The sequence below is a fragment of the Carcharodon carcharias genome, chromosome 1 (assembly GCF_017639515.1).
Source record: "Carcharodon carcharias isolate sCarCar2 chromosome 1, sCarCar2.pri, whole genome shotgun sequence".
NCBI lineage: Eukaryota > Metazoa > Chordata > Chondrichthyes > Lamniformes > Lamnidae > Carcharodon > Carcharodon carcharias.
This window is the reverse complement of record NC_054467.1, coordinates 256082519-256103538: the sequence shown is the minus strand read 5'-3', so window position 1 is coordinate 256103538 and position 21020 is coordinate 256082519. Positions and strand designations below refer to the sequence as shown.

Sequence of the window (21020 nt, the reverse complement as noted above, 5' to 3'; positions counted from 1 at the left end):
TCCAATCGACCCTCCAACATTACAGCTTTTTGGGGAAGAGTTATGGATTCCCACCGGCCTTGTGCTTTCACTCCTGAATGGCCCACTTTAAGGTCATGTCCCCCTCCTTTTAGATTCCTCCACCTGGGGAAATGGTTTCTCTATACCTGCCCCATCATATCCTCTTAACGTTAAAAACTTCTCCATTTTCCTTCTCTTTCATGGGACGTGGGCATCGCTGGCAAGGGCAGCGTTTGTTGCCCATCCCTAATTACCCTTCAGCTGAGTGGCAGAGGGCAGTTAAGAATCAACCCCATTGCCATGAGTCTGAAGTCACATGTAAATCAGGCCAGATAAAGACAGCAGATTTCCTTCCCTGAAGGACATTGCTGAACCAGATGGGTTTTTACAACAATTGATGATAGTTCCACGGTCACTATTACTGAGGCTGGCTTTATAGCCCACATTTAGTAATTGAATTTAAATTCCATCAGCTGCCACACTGGAATAGGAAACCATGTCCCCAGAGGATTATCCTGGAATTCCAGTTTACTAGTCCAGTGGCATTGCCACTATGGTAGCATCGCCCTCATCCCCTCCCAAATATATGATATTTAGTCATATCACATGTATATTCTGGTCTCAGGGTGGTAGCAATGGATTCACAATTCATGGTAATTTGTAGTGAGATTTTCACTTGTTGTTATGGATTAATAGCCCAGGCCTCTACCTTACCAATCCACTACACTACACATGTCACTCAAACGGAGATCCTGGAGCTAGCCGCTGTCAACTGCTCTCCTTAAGGGAGAGGTAAGGGAGGGTTCTCTTCAGACTCAAGGTGTCTTCCAAGATGGCACAGATGAGCAATAGGAGCTGGGAACCAAGGCAACACACCAGGACAGATTCTGAATCTAGTTCGTCAACACTACTCCAAGGCTGACTGACCAGCCTAACTGTCTCACTGATGCCATTTTCAGGAAAAGATCAGTCACTGGGCGATGAAGTCCTCTTCATGCAGCTTCAGATGTTCCAGAAAAAACAATGCTGTAGCAGGAAGCATGGTCCAGGGTGGACAAACAGTGGGAATTCTCCCAAAGTTTCAACGCAGCCTAATAATTCTGCATCAGAGTTTTTCCCTACATGAGCTACCCAATCTAACCCCACTCCCTGCTCACTCCCTTTACCCTTTAATACTCCTCTTTTTCAAGCAACAATCTAATTCCCTTTTGAATGAATGGTATGAATTCTGATGCAAAGACATTCAATACCACACGGCTATGAGGTTAATGTTGAACAATTGTATGAAATAAAGTGCTGGCAAGTTGACAGTCTAATTTACATCTCTCTCAAATTACTATTGAAGTCTTTAGGAATCATGTAAAACAAGTTACTTACTCACTGTCACATCTTTTACTGTCGCACAAAATCATGATCTGCCTCCATCTAGAATTTGCTTTTCGGTATTTTATCTTAGGACAAGTAGCTGCTGGGATTTGAACATGTAGCACCAGTACATACCGAGCTGGCCAAGTCCTAAATGACATAGCTGCTAGACTGGGTCTGCGGCAGGTGGTGAAGGGACCAACAAGAGAGAAAAACCTATTTGACCTCATCCTCAGCAACCTGCCTGCAGCAGATGCATCTGTCCATGACTGTAGCAGTAGAAGTGACCACCGCATGGTCATTATGAAGATGAAGTCTCATCTTCACATTGAGGATTACCCTCCATCGTGTTGTGTGGCACTACCACCATACTAAATGGGATAGATTTCAAACAGATCTAGCAACTCAAGACTGGTCATCAATGAGACGATGTGGGCCATCAGCAGCAGCAGAATTGTACTCAAACACAATCTGTAACCTCATGGCCCAGCATATCCCCCACTGAACCATTACCATCAAGCCAGGGGATCAACCCTGGTTCAATGAAGAGTGCAGGAGGGCATGTCAGGAGCAGCACCAGACATACCTAAAAATGAGGTGTCAGCCTGGTGAAGCTATAACACAGGTCTACTTGCATGCTAAAAAGTATAAGCAGCAAGTGATAGACAGAACTAAGCAATTCCACAATGAACAGACCAGATCTAAGCTCTGCAGTCCTGCCACATTCAGTCATGAATGGTGGTGGACAATTAAACAACTCACTGAAGGAGGAGGCTCCACAAATATCCCCATCCGCAATAATAGGGGAGACCAGCACGTCAGTGCTAGAGATAAGGCTGAAGCATTCGCAACAATCTTCAGCCAGAAGTGCCGAGTGAATGATCCATCTCGGCCTCCTCTGGAGGTCCCCAGCATCACAGATGCCAGTCTTCAGCCAATTCAATTCACTGCACGTGACATCAAGAATGGGCTGAAGGCACTGGATACTGCAAAGGCTATGGGCCCTGACAATATTCCAGCAATAGTACTGAAGACTTGTGCTCCAGAACTTGCCGCGCCCCTAGCCAAGCTGTTCCAGTAAACCTATAACTCTGGCATCTACCCAGCTATGTGGAAAATTGCCCAGGTATGTCCTGTACATAAAAAGCAGGACAAATCCAACACGGCCAATTATCCTATCAGCCCACTCTCGATCATCAGTAAAGTAATGGGAAGGGTCATCAACAGTGCTATCAAGCGGCACTTGTTTAGCAATAATCTGCTCACTGACACTCAGTTTGGGTTCCTCCAGGGCCACTCAGCTCCTGACCTCATTACAGCCTTGGTTCAAACCTGGACAAAAGAGCTGAACTCCTGAGGTGAGGTGAGAGTGACTGCCCTTGACATCAAGGTAGCATTTGACTGAGTGTGACATCAGGGAGCCCTAGCAAAACTGGAATCAATGGGAATCGGGGGAAAATTCTCCACTGGTTAGAGTCATACCGACACAAAGGAGGTCAATCATCTCAGCTCCAGGACATCAGTGCAGGAGTTCCTCAGGGTAGTGTCCTAGGACCAACCATCTTCAGCTGCTTCATCAATGACCTTCCTTCCATCATAAGATCAGAAGTGGGGATGTTCGCTGATGATTGCACAATGTTCAGCACCATTCGTGATTCCTCAGATACTGAAGCAGCCTGTGTCCAAATGCCGCAAGACCTGGACAACACTCAGATTTGGGCTGATAAGATGCAAGTAATATTTGTGACACAAAAGTGCCAGGCAATGACCATGTCCATCAAGAGAGAATCAAACCATCTCTCCTCGGCACTCAATGGCATTACCACCACTAAATCCTCCACTATCAACAGCCTGGGGTTTACCATTGACCAGAAACTGAACTGGACTAGCCACATAAATACTGTAGCTACAAGAGCAGGTCAGAGGCTAGGGATCCTGCAGCAAGTAACTCAGCTCCTGACTCCCCAAAGCTTGTCCACAATCTACAAGGCACAAGTCAGGAGTGTGATGGAATAATCTTCACTTGCCTGGATGCAGCTCCCACAACACTCAAGAAGCTCAACACCATCCAGGATGAAGCAGCCCGCTTAATTGGCACCCCTTCAAAAACATTCACTCCCTCTACCACTGACACTGTGGCAGCAGTGTGTACCATCTATGAGACACACTGCAGGAACTCACCAAGGCTCCTTAGACAGCACCTTCCAAAACCACAACCACTACCATCCAGAAGGACAAGGACAGACACATGGGGACACCACCACCTGCAAGTTCCCCTCCAATTCACACACCATCCTGATGTGGAAATATATCACCATTCCTTCACTGTCACTGGGTTAAAATCCTGGGACTCCCTTCCTAACAGCACTGTGGGTGTACCTGCACCACAGGGACTATAGCAGTTCAAGAAGGCAGCTCACCACCACCTTCTCAAAGGCAACTAGGGATGGGCGATAAATGCTGGCCCAGCCAGCGACGCCCACATCCGTGAACCAATAAAAAAAATGTTTTCTGCATTATTAGTCTGGCCTTTTATCACCCATCCCTAGTTGCCCTGATATAACTCAGTGACTGAGTAGGTCACTTCAGGGGGCAGTTAAGAATCGGTCACATTGCTGTTGGACTGGAGTCACATATAACCCCAGATGAGGTAAGGATTTAAGGCAGATTTCCTTCCCTAAAGGACATTAGCGAACCACTTGGTTCTTTTTTTTATAACAACAATCCAACCGTTTTATGGTTGCTTTTCCTGATTGGAGCATTTTATTGCCAAGATTTTTTTCTTAAACTGAATTTATGTTCTCATACTTCCCTGGTGAAATTTGAACCTAAGCTCTCTGTATTGTTAGTCTGGGTTTTCCCTTATTAACCCAATAACATAAGCATTCCCTCCCTCCTAGCACATTTAGCACCGGAGAGCTGAGCCACCTACCCAGGGCTTAGAAGTTCAAATCCCACCAGCCCCAATAACAATTGAAGTTAATAAACCCGTTTCATTATGGGCTGGAGTCAGAAGAATAAAGTGTTTTAGGAACCCAGTCGGTGTACAGTGAAGAAAATCTGCTGACCTTACCTGGTCTGGGCCTACATGTGACTCCGGTCCCACACCAACGTGACTGACTCAGTTAGGGTTGGATAGTACATGCTATCTTACCAACGGTAGCCACTGTCCAACAACAAATAAACTTTGGCACTACACCCAACTCTCTTGAAGCTAATAAATTGTATTTGGCATTCACGCTCTGAGGAAAATAAGAGCGAATGGAATCATCCTGATTTTCAAAAACAACTGGAGATGATATCCGTTTTCAAACCAAAGGGAAATATTTTGGTTATTTTAATCTGTGATTATTTACACAAGCCCCAGTTAGGGGCCAGTGCTCAAAGAGAGAGAGAGGAGTGCCATTTGAAGCCTCCTTTGCGCTCACCCTGTCTAATAGGTCACCAGCTGACGATGTGTATTCTCACCAACCCCATTCCACTCCATTTAATCTGCCTCAGGAGAGTTGTGCGGAATGATTCCCCCAGTCCTTAAAGGCAAACAAGTAAAAATCCAGAACATTCTGCCTTGTTCACATCTCCACGATTCAACCCTGCTGTCATCTGCATAAAATGTTCCTCCCACTTCCCTTCCCCCACAACACACCCCCTCCCCCCCTTCCCCCGCCCCCCCACCACCACTCCCCCACCTCCACCAACCTCCCTCTCTGTCCACCCTATACGGGAAATACCATGTCCAGTGTAGCGTTAGGCCAGCTCCACTTGTGCCTATCCCAGTGTTGATCCCAACCGACATGCCATCTATTGAGAAACGTGCGGCCTTTTTTTGGGGGGAGAGAATTGGAAGAGTTAATTACCTTCAGCTCCTGCATGGTGAACTCTTTCCCTTGCTCCCTGGCACTGTCTATCAGGATGTCCAATGCATCAGAGTAATCTTTATCTTGTTTGCACTGTAGTTTCTCACTGATGGCTTTTTCCAGATACTTATGAAGATTGTCCCGGGCTCGCATACCCTGCAAGCAGTCAAGAGATGAAGATACAATTCAACCTTTATTGGCCAGCCCAAAGCCACATTATATTTATTCCAAAAACAACTTGTATTTATACAGCACCTTTCACATATTAAACATCCCAAGAAGAGTTATCAAACCAAAAATTGACACCGAGACTGATAAGGTGATATTAGGACAGACGACCAAAGCACTTGGCCAAAGATTTTAAAGAGCATCTTAAAGGGCAAGATAGGTAAACGAAGGTTTAAAAAGGGAATTCGAGAGCTTTGGGCCTTGGCAGCTGAAGGCATGGCCACCAAATGAGGAGCAAGTGAATCAGCGATGAGCCAGAGACCATGAGATGAGAGATAGCAAGAGGACTTGAGGAGTACAGAGCTCTCAGAGGCTTGTGGGGCTAGAAGAGGTCACAGTATTAGGGAAGGGTGAGGCCATTGAGTGATTTGAAAACAGCAGTGAGAGTTTTAAGGTCAAGGTGTTGCTTGAGCAGGAACCAATGTAATTTAGCGAGCACAGAGCTGGTGGATCAACGGGGCTTGGTGCAAGTTAAGAGATGGACTGCAAAGTTTTGGATGAGCTCTAAAAGTGTCAGACCACCCCCAGTGCCCAAACTCCATTGGGCAGCTCCAATTGCATCAGTCTGACCTTTCAGTATCCCAAAGAGAAATTCTATTGGACTGAACAAGCGAGGCAGCTTTTGGCTATCAGCTTCTTAGGACCCTGGCAGCAGGATTGATATCAACGTAAGCACAGTCCATCCCTGACTATCATGAGAGAGAGAGAGGAGGCAGTGCCATTCAATCATTCCAGAATGGATTTGAAGTCAGCTCCTACTGGACAACAGAACAAGCAATAGCCAATTACACTGTCCTCACTCAGTCATTAAAATCTCTCTCAATGGATTTTTACAATCAGTTTGAACAATGACAAAAGAGTGAAACTGTGAGGGAGCTTCATTAACATCAGTAAAGATACAGTCAGTAACACAGGGCGGTGGGGGAGAGGCGTTACTGAATGACAGTGTGAGGGAGCTGGATTAACATCAGTAAAGATACAGTCAGTAACACAGGGTGCTGGGGGAGAGAGGGGTTACTGAGTGACAGTGTGAGGGAGCTGGATTAACATCAGTAAAGATACAGTCAGTAACACAGGGTGCTGGGGGAGAGAGGGGTTACTGAGTGATAGTGTGAGGGGGCTTCAGTAACATCAGTAAAGATACAGTTAGTAACACAGGGTGGTGGGGGAGAGAGGGGTACTGGGTGACAGTGTGAGGGAGCTGGATTAACATCAGTAAAGATACCGTCAGTGACACAGGGTGCTGGGGAGAGGGGTTACTGAGTGACAGTGTGAGGGAGCTGGATTCACATCAGTAAAGATACAGTCAGGAACACTGGGTGCTGGGGGAGAAGGGTTACTGAGTGACAGTGTGAGGGAGCTGGATTAACATCAATAGAGATACAGTCAGTAACACAGAGTGCTGGGGGAGAGAGAGGGGCTACTGAGTGACAGTGTGAGGGAGCTGGATTAACATCAATAGAGATACAGTCAGTAACACAGGGTGCTGGGGGAGAGAGAAGGGGTACTGAGTGACAGTGTGAGGGAGCTGGATTAACATCAGTAAAGATACAGTCAGTAACACTGGGTGCTGGGGGAGAGGGGTTACTGAGTGACAGTGTGAGGGAGCTGGATTCACATCAGTAACGATACAGTCAAGAACTCTGGGTGCTGGGGGAGAAGGGTTCCTGAGTGACAGTGTGAGGGACCTGGATTAACATCAATAGAGATACAGTCAGTAACACAGGATGCTAGGGGAGGGAGGGGCTACTGAGTGACAGTGTGAGGGAGCTGGATTAACATCAATAGAGATACAGTCAGTAACACAGGGTGCTGGGGGAGAGAGAGGGGGTACTGAGTGACAGTGTGAGGGAGCCGGATTAACATCAGTAAAGATACAGTCAGTAACACTGGGTGCTGGGGGAGAGGGGTTACTGAGTGACATTGTGAGGGAGCTGGATTAACATCAGTAAAGATACAGTCAGGAACACTGGGTGCTGGGGAGAGGGGTTACTGAGTGACAGTGTGAGGGATTTGGATTAGAGATACAGTCAATCTTGATGGTGAAGCTCTATCTTTAAATTGCTTCCTATGTTAAGTGACCTACCTTCCTGTAACCACTAAATGGAAAGTCGAGAGGTAAGGAGAAGAGATTGGCAACAAGCTGTTCAAAACTTTCCGACAGAAGATTTAGTTCAGCCTCGGAAACACGGAATCCCAGTAATACCCGGACTGCAATGCGGAATGTCAGTTTCTTAGCCTCCTGGTAAACTGTGATGGCTTCTCCACTGCTGCTCCAGTCTCGGATACCATCCTGGATAGCTTGCTGGATCTTGGGAAGGTAACATTCCAGGGCATCGTGGCTGAAAACCTTGGCAAAGATCTGGGAATTCAAACATATCAATGGAGGTTTTAATTCATCCTCCAGATGCGAGTGTCATTGACATAGCCAGAGTTTATTGCTCAGTTTTGATACAAATGAGTAGATTGCTAGGCCAATTCAGAGAACAGTTAAGATTTGACTGGGGTCACATAGAGGCACTGACTCAGTAAAGACCTTAGAGTTCCTCCTCTAAAGGACCTTATTGAACCAGTTGGGTTTTTACAACAAGCCAATAGTTTCATTGACACCTGCACTGATACTCATCAATGTGACAAAAAAATGGAATAAAGTTTAATCAGCCTCTTTGTTAAATGTTCTCAGACATTAACTTCAAAGATTGCACTTATAAACGCTGAACACTACGGAATGGGACATACCTTGTTAAGTTTATTCAGCTTTTTTTCTTAAACTGAGTTCAAATTCTCAAACTGCTCTGGTGAGGTTAGTACCCTGAATCCTTCTTCCAACAGCGTGACTGTAATCCCCAGACTGTGAAAAGTCTCAGCCTTTTCGTTGCCTCTCTCCCTGCTATGAGGGATATGCCGATTCGAATTTAGGGAAATGGTGAGGAGGGAGTGGAGGTTATGCTGAGGAGGGATTGAGGGATACAGTGAGGAGCAATAGAGGGCTACAGTGAGAAGGTACTGAAGGAGACGGCGAGGAGGGATTGAGGGATATGGGATAGGTGGGTTTGAGGGATATGGATAGGAGGGAGTGAAGAATATGGGGAGGAGGGATTGAGGGATATGGTGAGGAGGGAGTGAGGGATACGGTGAGGAGGGATTGAGGGATAGGAGGGATTGAGGGGTATGGATAGGAGGGATTGAGGATATAATGAGAATTTGGGTAGGGTTGGTAGTTCTATCAAGAATGAATGGAATGTTTGGCCAAAATCTGTTTTTTTTTCCCCTGATACTAAAGTAAGTGCTAATTCTGATGTCAATCAGTCATTGTTTATAGGGGAGAATGGAAAGAGCAGAGAGACCATACACTGGGAGCACTCAGGCTCGGAGGGTAATGGAACAATTCAGCTCCTGACCTTTAAAAGCAGCCTCAGTGGAGGTGGTTTTGCTGGTCTAGGAATAGGTAAGATTTTCCTGGCCCCGTTTCTTTAGATTTATATAATTCACTTTCAGCTGTCTACTGTTCAAATAATGTCCAGGTTCCCTGTTAGCTTCATACTGGCTCCACCCATCCCTTCCACAGAGTAAATCAATGCTATTTTTCTCAATTATAACACTGGCTCTATATTCTGTATTGAGGTTTTTGACTTAGAATGCTATGTGATAAAGACACAAGTGCGTGCAACAGTTTTCGGGAAATGAAGTCTGGCATCACAATGATGATCAGGCATGTACAATGCGGACAGAGGAACAGCTGGCAAAGGTTACAGATGGCAGAACTGTTCAAAAGCAAACAATCCTGTCCGCTACTGGGTGCACCACTGTACAGTACTATGCTGTACCATGGCTACTATGAATTCTCACAGTGTAAGGTGCTATATGCTCAGGGTGTAAACACAATACAGACATGTAGTGCGAGAAATGCAGTACACAATTACCTCCACTTGCAAACTAGTCATCAGAATTTAGCTATGGGATTTATGAATGGCGGGGTCCCCGGTTCGCATGTTAAAACGGCAAAAAGGTATGATAAAACTTGTATTTATAGAGCGCCCTTCACAGCCTCAGCACGTCCCAAAGCACTTGTGAAAGGCAGTCGCTGCTGTAACGTAGGTAACACGGCAGCCAAATCGCTCTTACAGAAAACTCTCACAAACTGCAATACGATAATGACTAGATCATCTGTCTTTTATTGGACTTTGGGTGAGGGATGAATATTGGCCAGACTCCCCTGCTCTTCTTCAAAATAGCACCACAGGGTCTTATACATCTGCCGGCGTAGACAGGTGGGGCCCGTCAAACATCTCATCCAAACGACAGTACCTGCTGACAGCGCAGCTCTGTCGGTACCACACTGGGAGTGTCAGCCCGAGATTTTGTGCTCAGTGCGTTGGAACAAACATATGGGTAGTCACAGCATCTGCAATCTTTCTGGCCTGTTCAGGCAAGCAACGGCCAAGGATGCATCTTGAATCTATACTGCTGCGGTTAATTTGTGGCAGTACCAGGACTGGCCTCCATTCCTCCGCTCCATGCCCCCCACTCAGCTCAGGGGAGGGAGGTTAAATCAACATTGCTTGCACCGCACAACAACTGCACCCCCCCCACCACCACCGCCCCCCACCCCTCGCCAACCCCCCACCGGTACACCCCCCGCACCCCCCCCCCCCCCCCACCCCCACCGCCCCCCCCAACCCAGTTGCTATTTAATTACTCCTTCTTGTCATCTGCACGGGTACAAACATCAGCTGAGTCAAGGGTGGGGCTCAGCTGTGATGCCCCAATGGTTGAATATGTTGCCAGGGCTCCCCATCCAGCCCACACACACACACACACACACACACAAGAATGGCTGGCCCACTTGGGGTGATATATCAGCGCGCAAGCAACACCCACCAAACAGCACCCGTGTAAAAGGGTGTTTCCCTTCAAGTGGACAGAGGTGAAACATGGAGAGAGAAATAATTTACTTTCTTTGCGAATTTGTAATTCAAATGATTTATCCGATTCCCAACGATTCCATTCCATCTCCTTCGCAAGGGGAATGGGGTAAACACTTGAAAAGGAAACATTCCCTGGGTCGTGGGGGAAACAGTAGAGGAGAGTGGAGCTAATTGGATAAACTCTTTCTGGGGGGCTGTCACAGGCAAGATAGGCCAAAAAGCCTCTGACTGGGTTGTGAGATTCTGAGTAGAGTTAGGATCCATACGCTTGAGGCAATTTTTTTTCTTTTGACGTTTTTCTTGAAAACAAATGTGGTTTCATAAACAATTGTTTTCTCAGATCCTGCTTGACCGGGCTGTCTTCAAGCAGCTAATTAACTCTCCCATCAGCCCAGAGCTAATCCGAAACCTGCTACTTGATGCTATGTTATAATGTACTGCCATTGCACCCTCTGCTGAAACTTTGACACCATTGCAATTTTGCAAAACAAAAGGTAGTAGCGGCGGAGGGAGGGGGGTTGTTGGTTGTGGGGGTGGGGGGCGGGGGGGCGGGGGTGTGGCCGGTGGGGGTGAGTGTAGGGGACACTGTATTTGGCTCTGAGCATGGGGGAATTCTAAACAGGGTCCCCTTCATGCTGCCCACGAACCCTCATCCACCTCCCCCATCACCCCCCAAAAATACAGCCCACAAATCTGGGCAGCTAGACCCTGCCACTAAAGGGTCAGCAGTAGCTCCTTGAGTTACGCTCTCACCTTTGACTCAGAACGTTGTGAATTCAAGTCCCCACTCCCGAGGATTTAAGCACATGACACGGGCTGGCACTCCCAGCACAGTACTGCCCGTGTGTTAGACTGTCGGAGGAGCCGCCGCTCAGGTGAGATGTTAAACCAAGGCCCAGGGGAGTTTTCCCCAATATCCTGGTCAACATTTAGCCCTCAACCAACACTACTAAAAACAGATGATATGGCATTTACCCATTGCTATTTGTGGGAGCTTGCTGTGCACAAATTGACTACTGCGCTTTCTACATTACAACAGTGACTGTACTTCAAAAGTGCATCATTGACTGCGAAGCACTTTGGGACGTACTGATTTTGTGAAAGGTGCTATATAAATGGAAAGTCTCTCTACGTTACAACAGAGCCAGACAGGAGGTGAGGAAAAACCCCAGTAGCAGAGAGCTTTGGGAACCGCAGATGCAAAGCCCCCTGTTCCTCACAAGCTTGCTAGACTTTCTTTATTATATTGGCCAGAGCACAATGGCTTGTCCAGTCAGAAGGTTTCACAGGAGCTGCTCTCAAAGATCAATGTGAGCTAAATCCTAAAACACCCAAGATCTCAGTCTCCATAATTTGAGCTAGATTCAATAGAAATTTTAAGGATTTAAAGTTCATGCATCAGGCCCCAGTTGATGGACAGAAGCAGCTCATTAAAACAATAGCTTCAAGTCTCCTGCTGTGCAGTCCTTCACCGAAATCTGGATAATATTATGTGTTCTCAACAGAGGCACACAACCAAATGTCTGCTTTTCTGAGGGTTTGCAGTTGTTGATCCCTCAGTGAACACTCTCCCCAGCACTTGAGCCATTGTATGCTCCATTTGAAAAAAACAGGTTCGACTAGACCCTGGTGCCACTCGGAATTGCAGCCATTGAGGATATCTGTGTTTCTTCAGGGGAAAGACAGAATGAAGAGTGAGGAGAAATGTAAGTGAGGGAGCGAAAGAGGCAGTGCTGGATCAAAGCAGAAACTGCCGGGCATGCTCAGCAAGTGAAGCCCACCGAAATATGCCATTCAGACAAACAAACCAGTCCTGATGCAAGGTCATCAACCTGAAACATTAGCTCTGCTGCTGTCTCCACAGATGCTGCCTGACCGGCTGAGTATTTCCAGCACTTACACGTTTTATATCAGCTTTCCAGTATTTTTGCCTTGGCATTGCCGAGCAAGTCTCTGATGGTTCAGCTGCTCAAAGCACCTGTTAGTGAGCAGCTGAGCCCTAAGGAATAGGATGATCCAAGCTTTGAGCCCCTGCGCTGAGGCAAGTCAGGTCAGTGGAATGATAGTTGAGACCCAGCTAACTGAATGAGCTCAGTATACATGAACAAAGTGTGGTCAGGCTTCCTGTACCTGATCCCCATCTCTTTAATCCTATTGGAAAGTGCGCAGGAAGCAAGAACAGGAATGGGTTCCGCTGCAATGTCTCGCTGGTTGAATAGTCTGATGACCCTCCCCCCGCCCTCAACCCACTGTCTAAATTTGTGCATAAACAATGGTCACTTGGGACCCACTGAACACAAGCACCAACCTCCAAGCGAAGAGGGGAGAACATTTGATAGGGGACAAATGATTGAGATTGGGAAGAGAGTAAGATCCACAGAGGGTAGAGGTTGAGTCAGTCATAAGAAAAGGTTCAGGAGTATCCAGGGAGATGATGACTGGTTCTTGATGAGATGGTTTATCACCACTATGTTAATCCAATTGTGGTGACTAGTGAACAGAAGATGATGAGAAATGTTTCGTTATGAGGAAGACTACTCAAGAACTCTACTGTTTCTTAAGCCACAGGTCATCGAAAGAGAATCTCTAAAGGGATATATGCCTGGAACCATGCTTTAAATTAAATTTCTTAAGGGCCAGAGCTTACACACTCTGTATTTCATTTACTTTTGGGTCTGTTTGTTAATTCCTCCATTTCCTGGAAACTATTACTGGAGCAATAACTCTGTAACTAACGTTGCAATTGGGTTATGTTCAATTGCATTGAGTTGGATGAGTAGTGCTGCATCAGATTCAGCTGAATTGTATTAAGTTGTGTTAGGTTCAGTCAAGTTGTATTATGTTGAGTTGCGTTGGGTTGGTGACTCCAAGTTCAGTTACGGTAAGTATGGTTGACTCTTGAATGCTCTCTGAAATGGCCTAGCCAGCCATTCAGTTCTCAAGGGCAATTAGGGATGGGCAGTAAATGCTGGCCTAGCCAGTGACACCCCCATCCCATGAACAAATAAAAAATGTCAAGTTGTGCTGAGTTAGGTTTTATTGTGTCCAAACTGGGTGGAATTGGACTGAGGCAGTTTAGCCTGGATTGGAGAGGTAGGGTTGCGGTGGTTTGCCCTGGGTTAGGCAGGGAGTATCTCATTGACCCTCATTTGTGTTGCTTAACAAGATGCATTGAGCATGACCTGGATCATGAAGATATCTGCCTAAGTGTCCCACACAGCCTTCCTATGGGTAGTGAAGGCAGGTTGAGCGATAGCCTTAGATTGAAATCAACAATTTAAGAAAAGTTTGAGAAGTTGTTGGATCATGAAGTGCATGAAACAAGATAAGTATAACTAAACAGTAAGATGTTCAAGAAAGATTTCTTTATTAAAATGACATGAGAAATATGGTTTCAGTTTAATTAACTTTCTGTACAGGTATAGCTGTACAGGGAAGGTGGTGGCATAGTCATAGTATTGTCAGTGGGCTAGTACTCCAGACAGTACAATGCTCTGGGGACCCGGATGTGAAACCCACCACAGCAGGTGGTGAAATTGTAATTCAATAAAAAAAATTCATTAAAAAATGCCTGAAACTGTTGTCAATTGTCGTAAAAACTCACCTGGTTCTCCCTCATGCCTTTTAGGGAAGGAAATCTGCCGTCCTTACCTGGTCTGGCCTACATGTAACTCCAGAACCACCCAATGCGGTTGATTCTTAGATGCCCTCTGAAATGGCCCAGCAAGCCACTTAGTTCTCAAGGGCAATTAGGGATGGGCATTAAATGCTGGCCTAGCAATGTCCAAATCCCACGGGCAAATAAAAAAAAAGCCATGAACCCTCCAAATGAATGTTGCCTCATAAAGTACAGCTCAGTTAAAGGGAAAGTGCTGGAGTGAGGGATAAAGGGATAGCAGGATAGGTTGCTTGGCCGAGATGAAGTAGGGTGGGAGGAGGCTAGTGTGGAGAATAAATGCCAGAATTGTCCTGTTGTCTGATACTGTTTCTGCACTTTCTATGCAACATGTAGAAGAGAGACATGTAGGGTGTGCCATCACAGAAGGCTATGGAAGTAGACAGTGCAAATGAACTCAAGAGACAATTATATGGCTGATAATTGGAGTGTGGTGGAGGGGGAGCATAAATAGTAAGTTATTCATCAGATAATCGGTTAGCAGTGTAATAATTACTCTGTAAATGATGCTGAAGGAGGGGTAGTGATCCACAGTAAGCCCACAGGGATACCTCTGGTTACTGCTAATCAACCCCACCTATCCAATTACTGAGCAAACTGCAAAAATCTCCTGTCTCTTCCTTCCTCCCACCTCTACCTTCACCATGATGACATCGCACTGACTCCTGCTCCAGCGCATTCTTTCTCAGGAGCTCAGAACCACATCTAGTTCCTTGCTTATCTTCTGAATTGAGAAGAGAACACTATTCTCTCTCAAGAAAGGTTTTGCATTTCTTTAAGGGCCTTTCACTAACTCGGGTCATCCCAAATCACTTTACAGCTCATTAAGTATTTTTTTTTTTCAAATGTTGTAATGTAGGAAACGGAGCAGCCAATTTAGGGTCTGGAAGGTCTCCCCAGCAAAAACAACAACAACTTGTATTTATATAGTCCATTTGCCAGAATGAAGTATCCCCACAGGAGCGTTACAGAACATAATATAACACTGAGCCACATAAGGAGATATTAGGTCAGACAGCCAAAAACTTGGTCAGAGACTTTAAGGAGTGCCTTAAAAAAAGGAGAGGTGGAGAGCTGTAGGGAGGGAACTGCCTAGGCCGTTGAAGGCACGGCCACCAAAATGGTGGAGCGATGAAAGGGATTCACAAAAGGAGAAGAGCAGAGATCTCAGAGGATTGTAGGCCTGGAGGGGGCTACGGAGACAGGGCGGGGCAGGGTGGGTGTGGGACGAGACCAGGGAGGGATTTGAATACAAGAATGAGGATTTTAAAATTGAGGTTTTGGTGGACCGGGTGCAGGTGTAAGTCAGCAAGCACAGTGGTGGGCTGGACTTGGAGCAGGTTAGGAGTTGGGCAGCGGAGTTTTAGATGAGTTGAATTTGAGGGAGGTCCGGATGCTAGTTGAAAGAGCAGTGTGTCATTATAATGTGACAGTCATGTCATAAGGTGATGTGTCTCCTTTCAGGTATATTTGCTGGAATTGTACACTCTGGTTTAGAAAACATCTGCTTTTAAGCACTTCTACTCTAAGGAGTTTCTTTAAGGAAACTTCTGTTATTAAACATATGGAAGCAATTAGTATTGATTCATTCAAATCATATATGCTAGAATTCTTTCAGTCAATAATAAGTTGGGATTGGCATATGGTTAAATTGAGACAGGACATTTGGTAATAGGCTTGGGAGGAACAGGTGACTTTGGACCTGTGGTTCTGAAAGATCACCACCACTGGGGAGGGCTTGGCTCTCACCTTTGTCCGAACCTTAAAATGAAAGGAGTAAGGGACTTGCATTTATGTAGCACCCTTCACAATCTCAGGACATCCCGAAGCACTTTACAGCCAATGAAGTACTTTTGATGTACAGTTATGTGGGAAACGTGGAAGCCAATACTCACATAACAAGCTTCCACAAACAGCAATGTGATAATGATAAGTTTCATCTGTGCTTTTTTCAGCTATGTTGATTGAAGGATAAATATTGGCCAGGAAACTAATTGATACATGTCATTTGTGATGATTAGTCATAATGGTTGTACCATGCCCCTACCAGATGGTAGAAGTTGCATTAGATGATAGTCCATCTATTTTTCTATTCTAGCAATTCAACAACATCAGCTCATATTTAAATAGCGTTTCTAATGTAATAAAAGGTTCTTTCGAGGGACATCTTAAAGCAAAATTAGACACCGAGCAATATAAGGCAATATCATTGCTTGATTGTAGAGGTGAGTTTTAAGGTGCATCCTAATGGAGCAAGGCAAAGCAGAGAGGCAAAGGGGTATAGGGAGGGAAATCCAGAGCTTGGGGTCAAGGTAGCTGAAGGCACAGCCAATAGCGGAGCGACTAAAATCAATGGGGTAGGGAGGAGGGGTGGTGTTCAAGGGGCCAGAATTACAGGAGTGCAGATTTCACAGAGATTTGTGGGGCTGGAGGAGATTACAGAGATAGAAGGAGGCAAGGCCATGGAAGGATTTGAAAACAAGGATAAAAATTTGAAATCAAGGCATTGCTTAACCATGAGCCAACAGAGGTCAGCAAGCACAGGGGTGATTGTTATTTCATTTTTCTCCATTCTTTCATGGGATGTGGGCATCGCTGGCAAGGCCAGTATTTGTTAACCATCCCTAATTGCCCTTGAATTGAGTGCTTTCCTAGGCCATTTCAGAGTCAACCACTGGAGTCATGTGTAGGCCAGACCAGGTAAGGATGGCAGATTTCCTTCCCTAAAGATCGTTAGTGAACCAGATGGGGTTTTTATGACAATCGATGATAGTTGCCTGTCACCATTACTGAGATTCACTTTACATACTAGATTTTTATTAACTGAATTCAAATTCCACCCATGTCCCCAGAGCATTAGCCTGGATCAGTGGATTACTAGTCCAGTGACATTATCACCATGCCACCATCTCCCTCCCAATGCGACTGGGTGTGAGTTGGGAAACAGGGAGCAGAGTTTCGGATGACCTCAGGTTTTCGGAGGTTAAAATGTGGGAGATCAGCCGAGTCCATTGGAATAGTCGGTAACAAAGGCATGAGCGAAGGCTTCAGCACACGAGCTGAGGCAAGTGTTCAATCAGGCAGTATTACAGAGGTAGAAATAGGCAGTCTTACGATGGCGCAGGTATGTAATTGGAAGCTCATCTCAGAGTCAAATGTGACGTCAAGGTTGTGAACAGTCTGGTTCAGTCTCAGACTGTTGCCACAGAGAGGGATGGAGTCAGCAGTTAGGGGATGGAGTTTGGAGTGGGAGCCAAAAACAATGGCTTCAGTCTTAACCAAATTCCTACAATAAAAGATAGCGACCCTTAATGGGGTGACTGGAGGGTGGGTGGAAGGGGGCAGTGGGGTGTTGGAAGCTGCTGTTGCCCTTTGAAATGCTCACCTTCCTCTTGTGGCGATGAATATCACCAATGGAGTTGACCAGGCTGGTGGAACCCAGAAGCATCCTGGTACTGCGGGGCCACTGGCTGCTCACCACAGTGTGTTCACCCATCAGGATCTTCCTCACATTCTCAGAGCCGGTCACACGGATCAGGGGGCGGCCTAGAAGGTGCGTCTTGAACACATTGCCATATTTTTCACGTCTCGATGAGTGGAATCTGGACCCCTATTACGGACAGAGAGAGAGAGAAGAAAATTACAAGTTGTAGGCTCAAGGCAACCCCACGTGCTTGCAGACTCACGATTTGACACCAGCTCCCCTATCCACCAATGCAGAAAAGCCCAGAATGAGGCCATTTGGCCCATCATGCCTATGCCAGCTCTTTGACAAAACTACCTAATTAAGCCCAATCGCCTGTTCTTTTCATGAAGACTGTAAATTTTCCTCCTTAAGCATTTTATCCCATTCCCTTTTGAAAGTTCTTATTGAATGTTTCCACCGCACCTTCTAGATCACAACAACTCACGGCGTAAAGAAAAAAATCCCATCTCCCCTCGTGGTTTTAATGCCAATTATCTGAAATCTCTTGTTGCTTCTGCCACTGGAAACAATTTCTCTCCAACCTGCTTTAGCAAAAGACCTTCATAATAATGTAGAAAAGGGGGGGAGGGTTAAAGTGTGAGGCGGAATATAGGACAGAGAATGTAATGAATCAATCGCAAATAAATGACTGCGCTCTCCACTTACAATGTGTCAAACTGGACAGTGGAAACACTTCCCCTTTAAGATGAGCTTATGGCTCAGCTGGGAGTAACCTTTCCATCTCATTTAGTTATAAAATGGACCCTGGGCATTCGCTCCTTCTCCATTTCCCTCTCTCTTTTGCCCAGTCTCTGTCAGTCCCTGTCGCTCTGCCCTCTGAGTCAAAAGTCCCATTCGAGAGAATTCAGCATCAGAAGCTGAAACTACAGCTGTTGCTTCAGTATGGGAACATGTGGCATGTTTCATTCATTCGTTCAGGGGGATGGGGGACATCGCCAACAATGCCAACATTTATTGCCCATCGCTAACTGCCCTTTAGGCGGTGGTGAGCCACTTTCAGAAACTGTTATAATCCATGTGGTGTAGGTACACCCACAGTGCTGTTAGGGAGGGAGTGCCAGGATTTTGACCCAGTGACAGTGAAGGAACGGCCGATATATTTCCAAGTCAGGATGGTGAGTGATTGGAGGGGGAATGTGCGCATTTGGTTTTTCCACATTACTGTCACTAAATCTCCACTCTGTCTTGGGTCCTCCAGAGTTCTCGCATGAAGGACCAGACCCTGCCCACTGAGCAGGAAGACTCCTCGGAGAAGCTTGCCCATCCTGAGAAACACAGACTGGCTCATCGAGTGGGTGTGCCAGTCGGATACACAAGGCCAGCATCTGGTGAGTCTCACAGCACAAGTCAGCAGGATTAGACATTGGGAGCAGGTCCCACGGAGGTTGGTGACCTCCCTCCTCTCTAAACTCTACTTAAAATATGAATGCAGAACCCTGGGTCTCAGCTATGGAAAGGCGAATATTGGAGACACACAAACAACTGGGTGAGCTGTCTGCAGTCCAGTCCACTGTGGTGAGGATTCCCTAGTGTGTTTGCTCCCTCTCACTCAGATTCTTTCAACCTTGAAAATTCCCACTGGTTATCTTTCGTAAGATTCTCTTTCAGATATGCCTGTCTCTTTAAGATTCTCTCTCAGATATGCCTGTCTCTTTAAGATTCTCTCAGATTATCTCTTTGTGTCTCTCTCAGATTCTCACCCGTTCTCTGAGATTCCCTATCAGATTGTCACTATCTCAGCCTTCCAAATTCTCTCTCCCTCAGCTTCTCCTTCTACCGCTTAGATCCTTATGTTTTATTTTTGTCTGATTTTCTCTCTCACTCACATTTTCTCCCTCCATCTCCCTCCCCCTCTCACTTGCTCCCTCTATATATATGTCTCCCTCCCTCTCTCTCACTTTCGCTGTCTCTCCTCTTTTCCTCACTGTGTCTCTCTCTCTCTCGCTGTCCCTCTCTCACTCTACCTCTCACTGCCCAAATCTGTCTATCTTTCACAGTATCTCCCTATCTCTCTGTCTGTCTCTCACTGTGTCTCTCTATCTCTCTGTCTATCTCTCACTGTATCTCCCTACCTCTCTCTGTCTCTCACTGTGTCTCTCCATCTCTCTCTGTCTGTCTCTCACTGTGTCTCTCTATCTCTCTCTCTCTGTCTATCTCTCACTGTATCTCCCTATCTCTCTCTGTCTCTCACTGTGTCTCTCCATCTCTCTCTGTCTGTCTCTCACTGTGTCTCTCTATCTCTCTGTCTATCGCTCACTGTGATTCTCTCTATCCCGCCCTCCCTGTCTCTTTCTCTCTGTCTCTCCCTCTATTTACCTCTCACCCTGTCTCTATCTCTCTCTATCTATCTATCTCTGTTTCTCTCTAGCTCTCTCTGTGCCTCTGGTTCTCTCGCTGTCTCGGGATCTCTCTCTCTCTCTCTGTGTCTCTCACATTCTATTTCCCCCACTGTTTCTCGCTGTCCCCAGTCTCACTCTGTGTGTGTGTGTGTGTGTGTGTGTCTCTGTCACACACTCACTTTCTCGTTGTCTGTCACTGTCACCGTTTTTTCCCTCTTAACGCTCGCTCACTGTTCCTGGCTCTGCCTCACTCTCTTCACACAGGCACAGAACACGCGTGTACAATCTCTCGCTCTCGCACACACTCACCTCTCTCCCCCACCACCACCACCCACCCACCCCCCCTGTTCCCACCCCCTGCAGTATTTGCTTTGTGTATAATGAGGACCATCCGATAAATCTTATTAAACCAAATTTGAGAGATTATCTGGGTAATCGTGGCTTTTAACGCAATTACTGGCCTGATCTCAATAAATATGATTACAGCTCTCTTTGTGCTTAAATAAAGGGTTATTGATACATTTCCACCCAGGAACAAAGAATGCTTTATGCAGAGGAAGTTCAGACCAGTTTACACTAAAAATTAGTATTTTAACAGAGCGACTGAACACGGAACGGGAGGCGTCCCGCACTCTCTGTGTAAAACAAAATTCTCCCTCATTTTGAATGAATGAATGAGATTGTCAGTGTGTTTAAGGTCACCCCAGGTTATATTACCTCTCGAATCGCTTGGTGTCCGGGCCTGGTTAATTCAGACAGTATCCCGGGATGTGTGTGTGTGTGCAAACACTCAGATTGACACCTAAACAGCGGCCCTGTTTTAGACTCACGTACACGTGGATGGATACACCCATCACCTGGTGGGGAGGTAAACTCCACTGTTCCCAGGATCCCCCACCCCCACCCCCCACCACCACCACCACCACCACCTCCCCCAACAAGTGGTAGCTCCTCAGACGCCTAATCGCCAGAGCCGCCGCCAGAGGACTCTTTGACTGCGGGAGCCATCACTCCAGAAGCCTCCCAGCGCTCACATTCGCCCACAGGCACAGGGAGTGGAGGGGGAACCGGAGAGGGATTAGGGAACAGAAGCATCACTAATCTTCCTCTCCTTCCCTTCAGCCCAGAGGCAACTGTAGC

General features: G+C 46.3%; 1 protein-coding gene across 5 annotated transcripts in view; it reads right to left on the bottom strand.

The window, feature by feature from the left end:
- Positions 1 to 21020, bottom strand: part of LOC121284239 (cytochrome P450 26B1) — a 56247-nt gene that overhangs the window by 5597 nt on the left and 29630 nt on the right. For all 5 annotated transcript variants that reach the window (XM_041199587.1, XM_041199560.1, XM_041199577.1 and 2 more), the window contains 3 exons: positions 17440 to 17664; positions 7537 to 7812; positions 5223 to 5378 (listed from right to left, as the gene is read on the bottom strand). In XM_041199587.1, coding sequence (XP_041055521.1) covers positions 5223 to 5378; positions 7537 to 7812; positions 17440 to 17664 — 657 coding nt within the window. The remainder of the gene's footprint in view (positions 1 to 5222; positions 5379 to 7536; positions 7813 to 17439; positions 17665 to 21020) is intronic.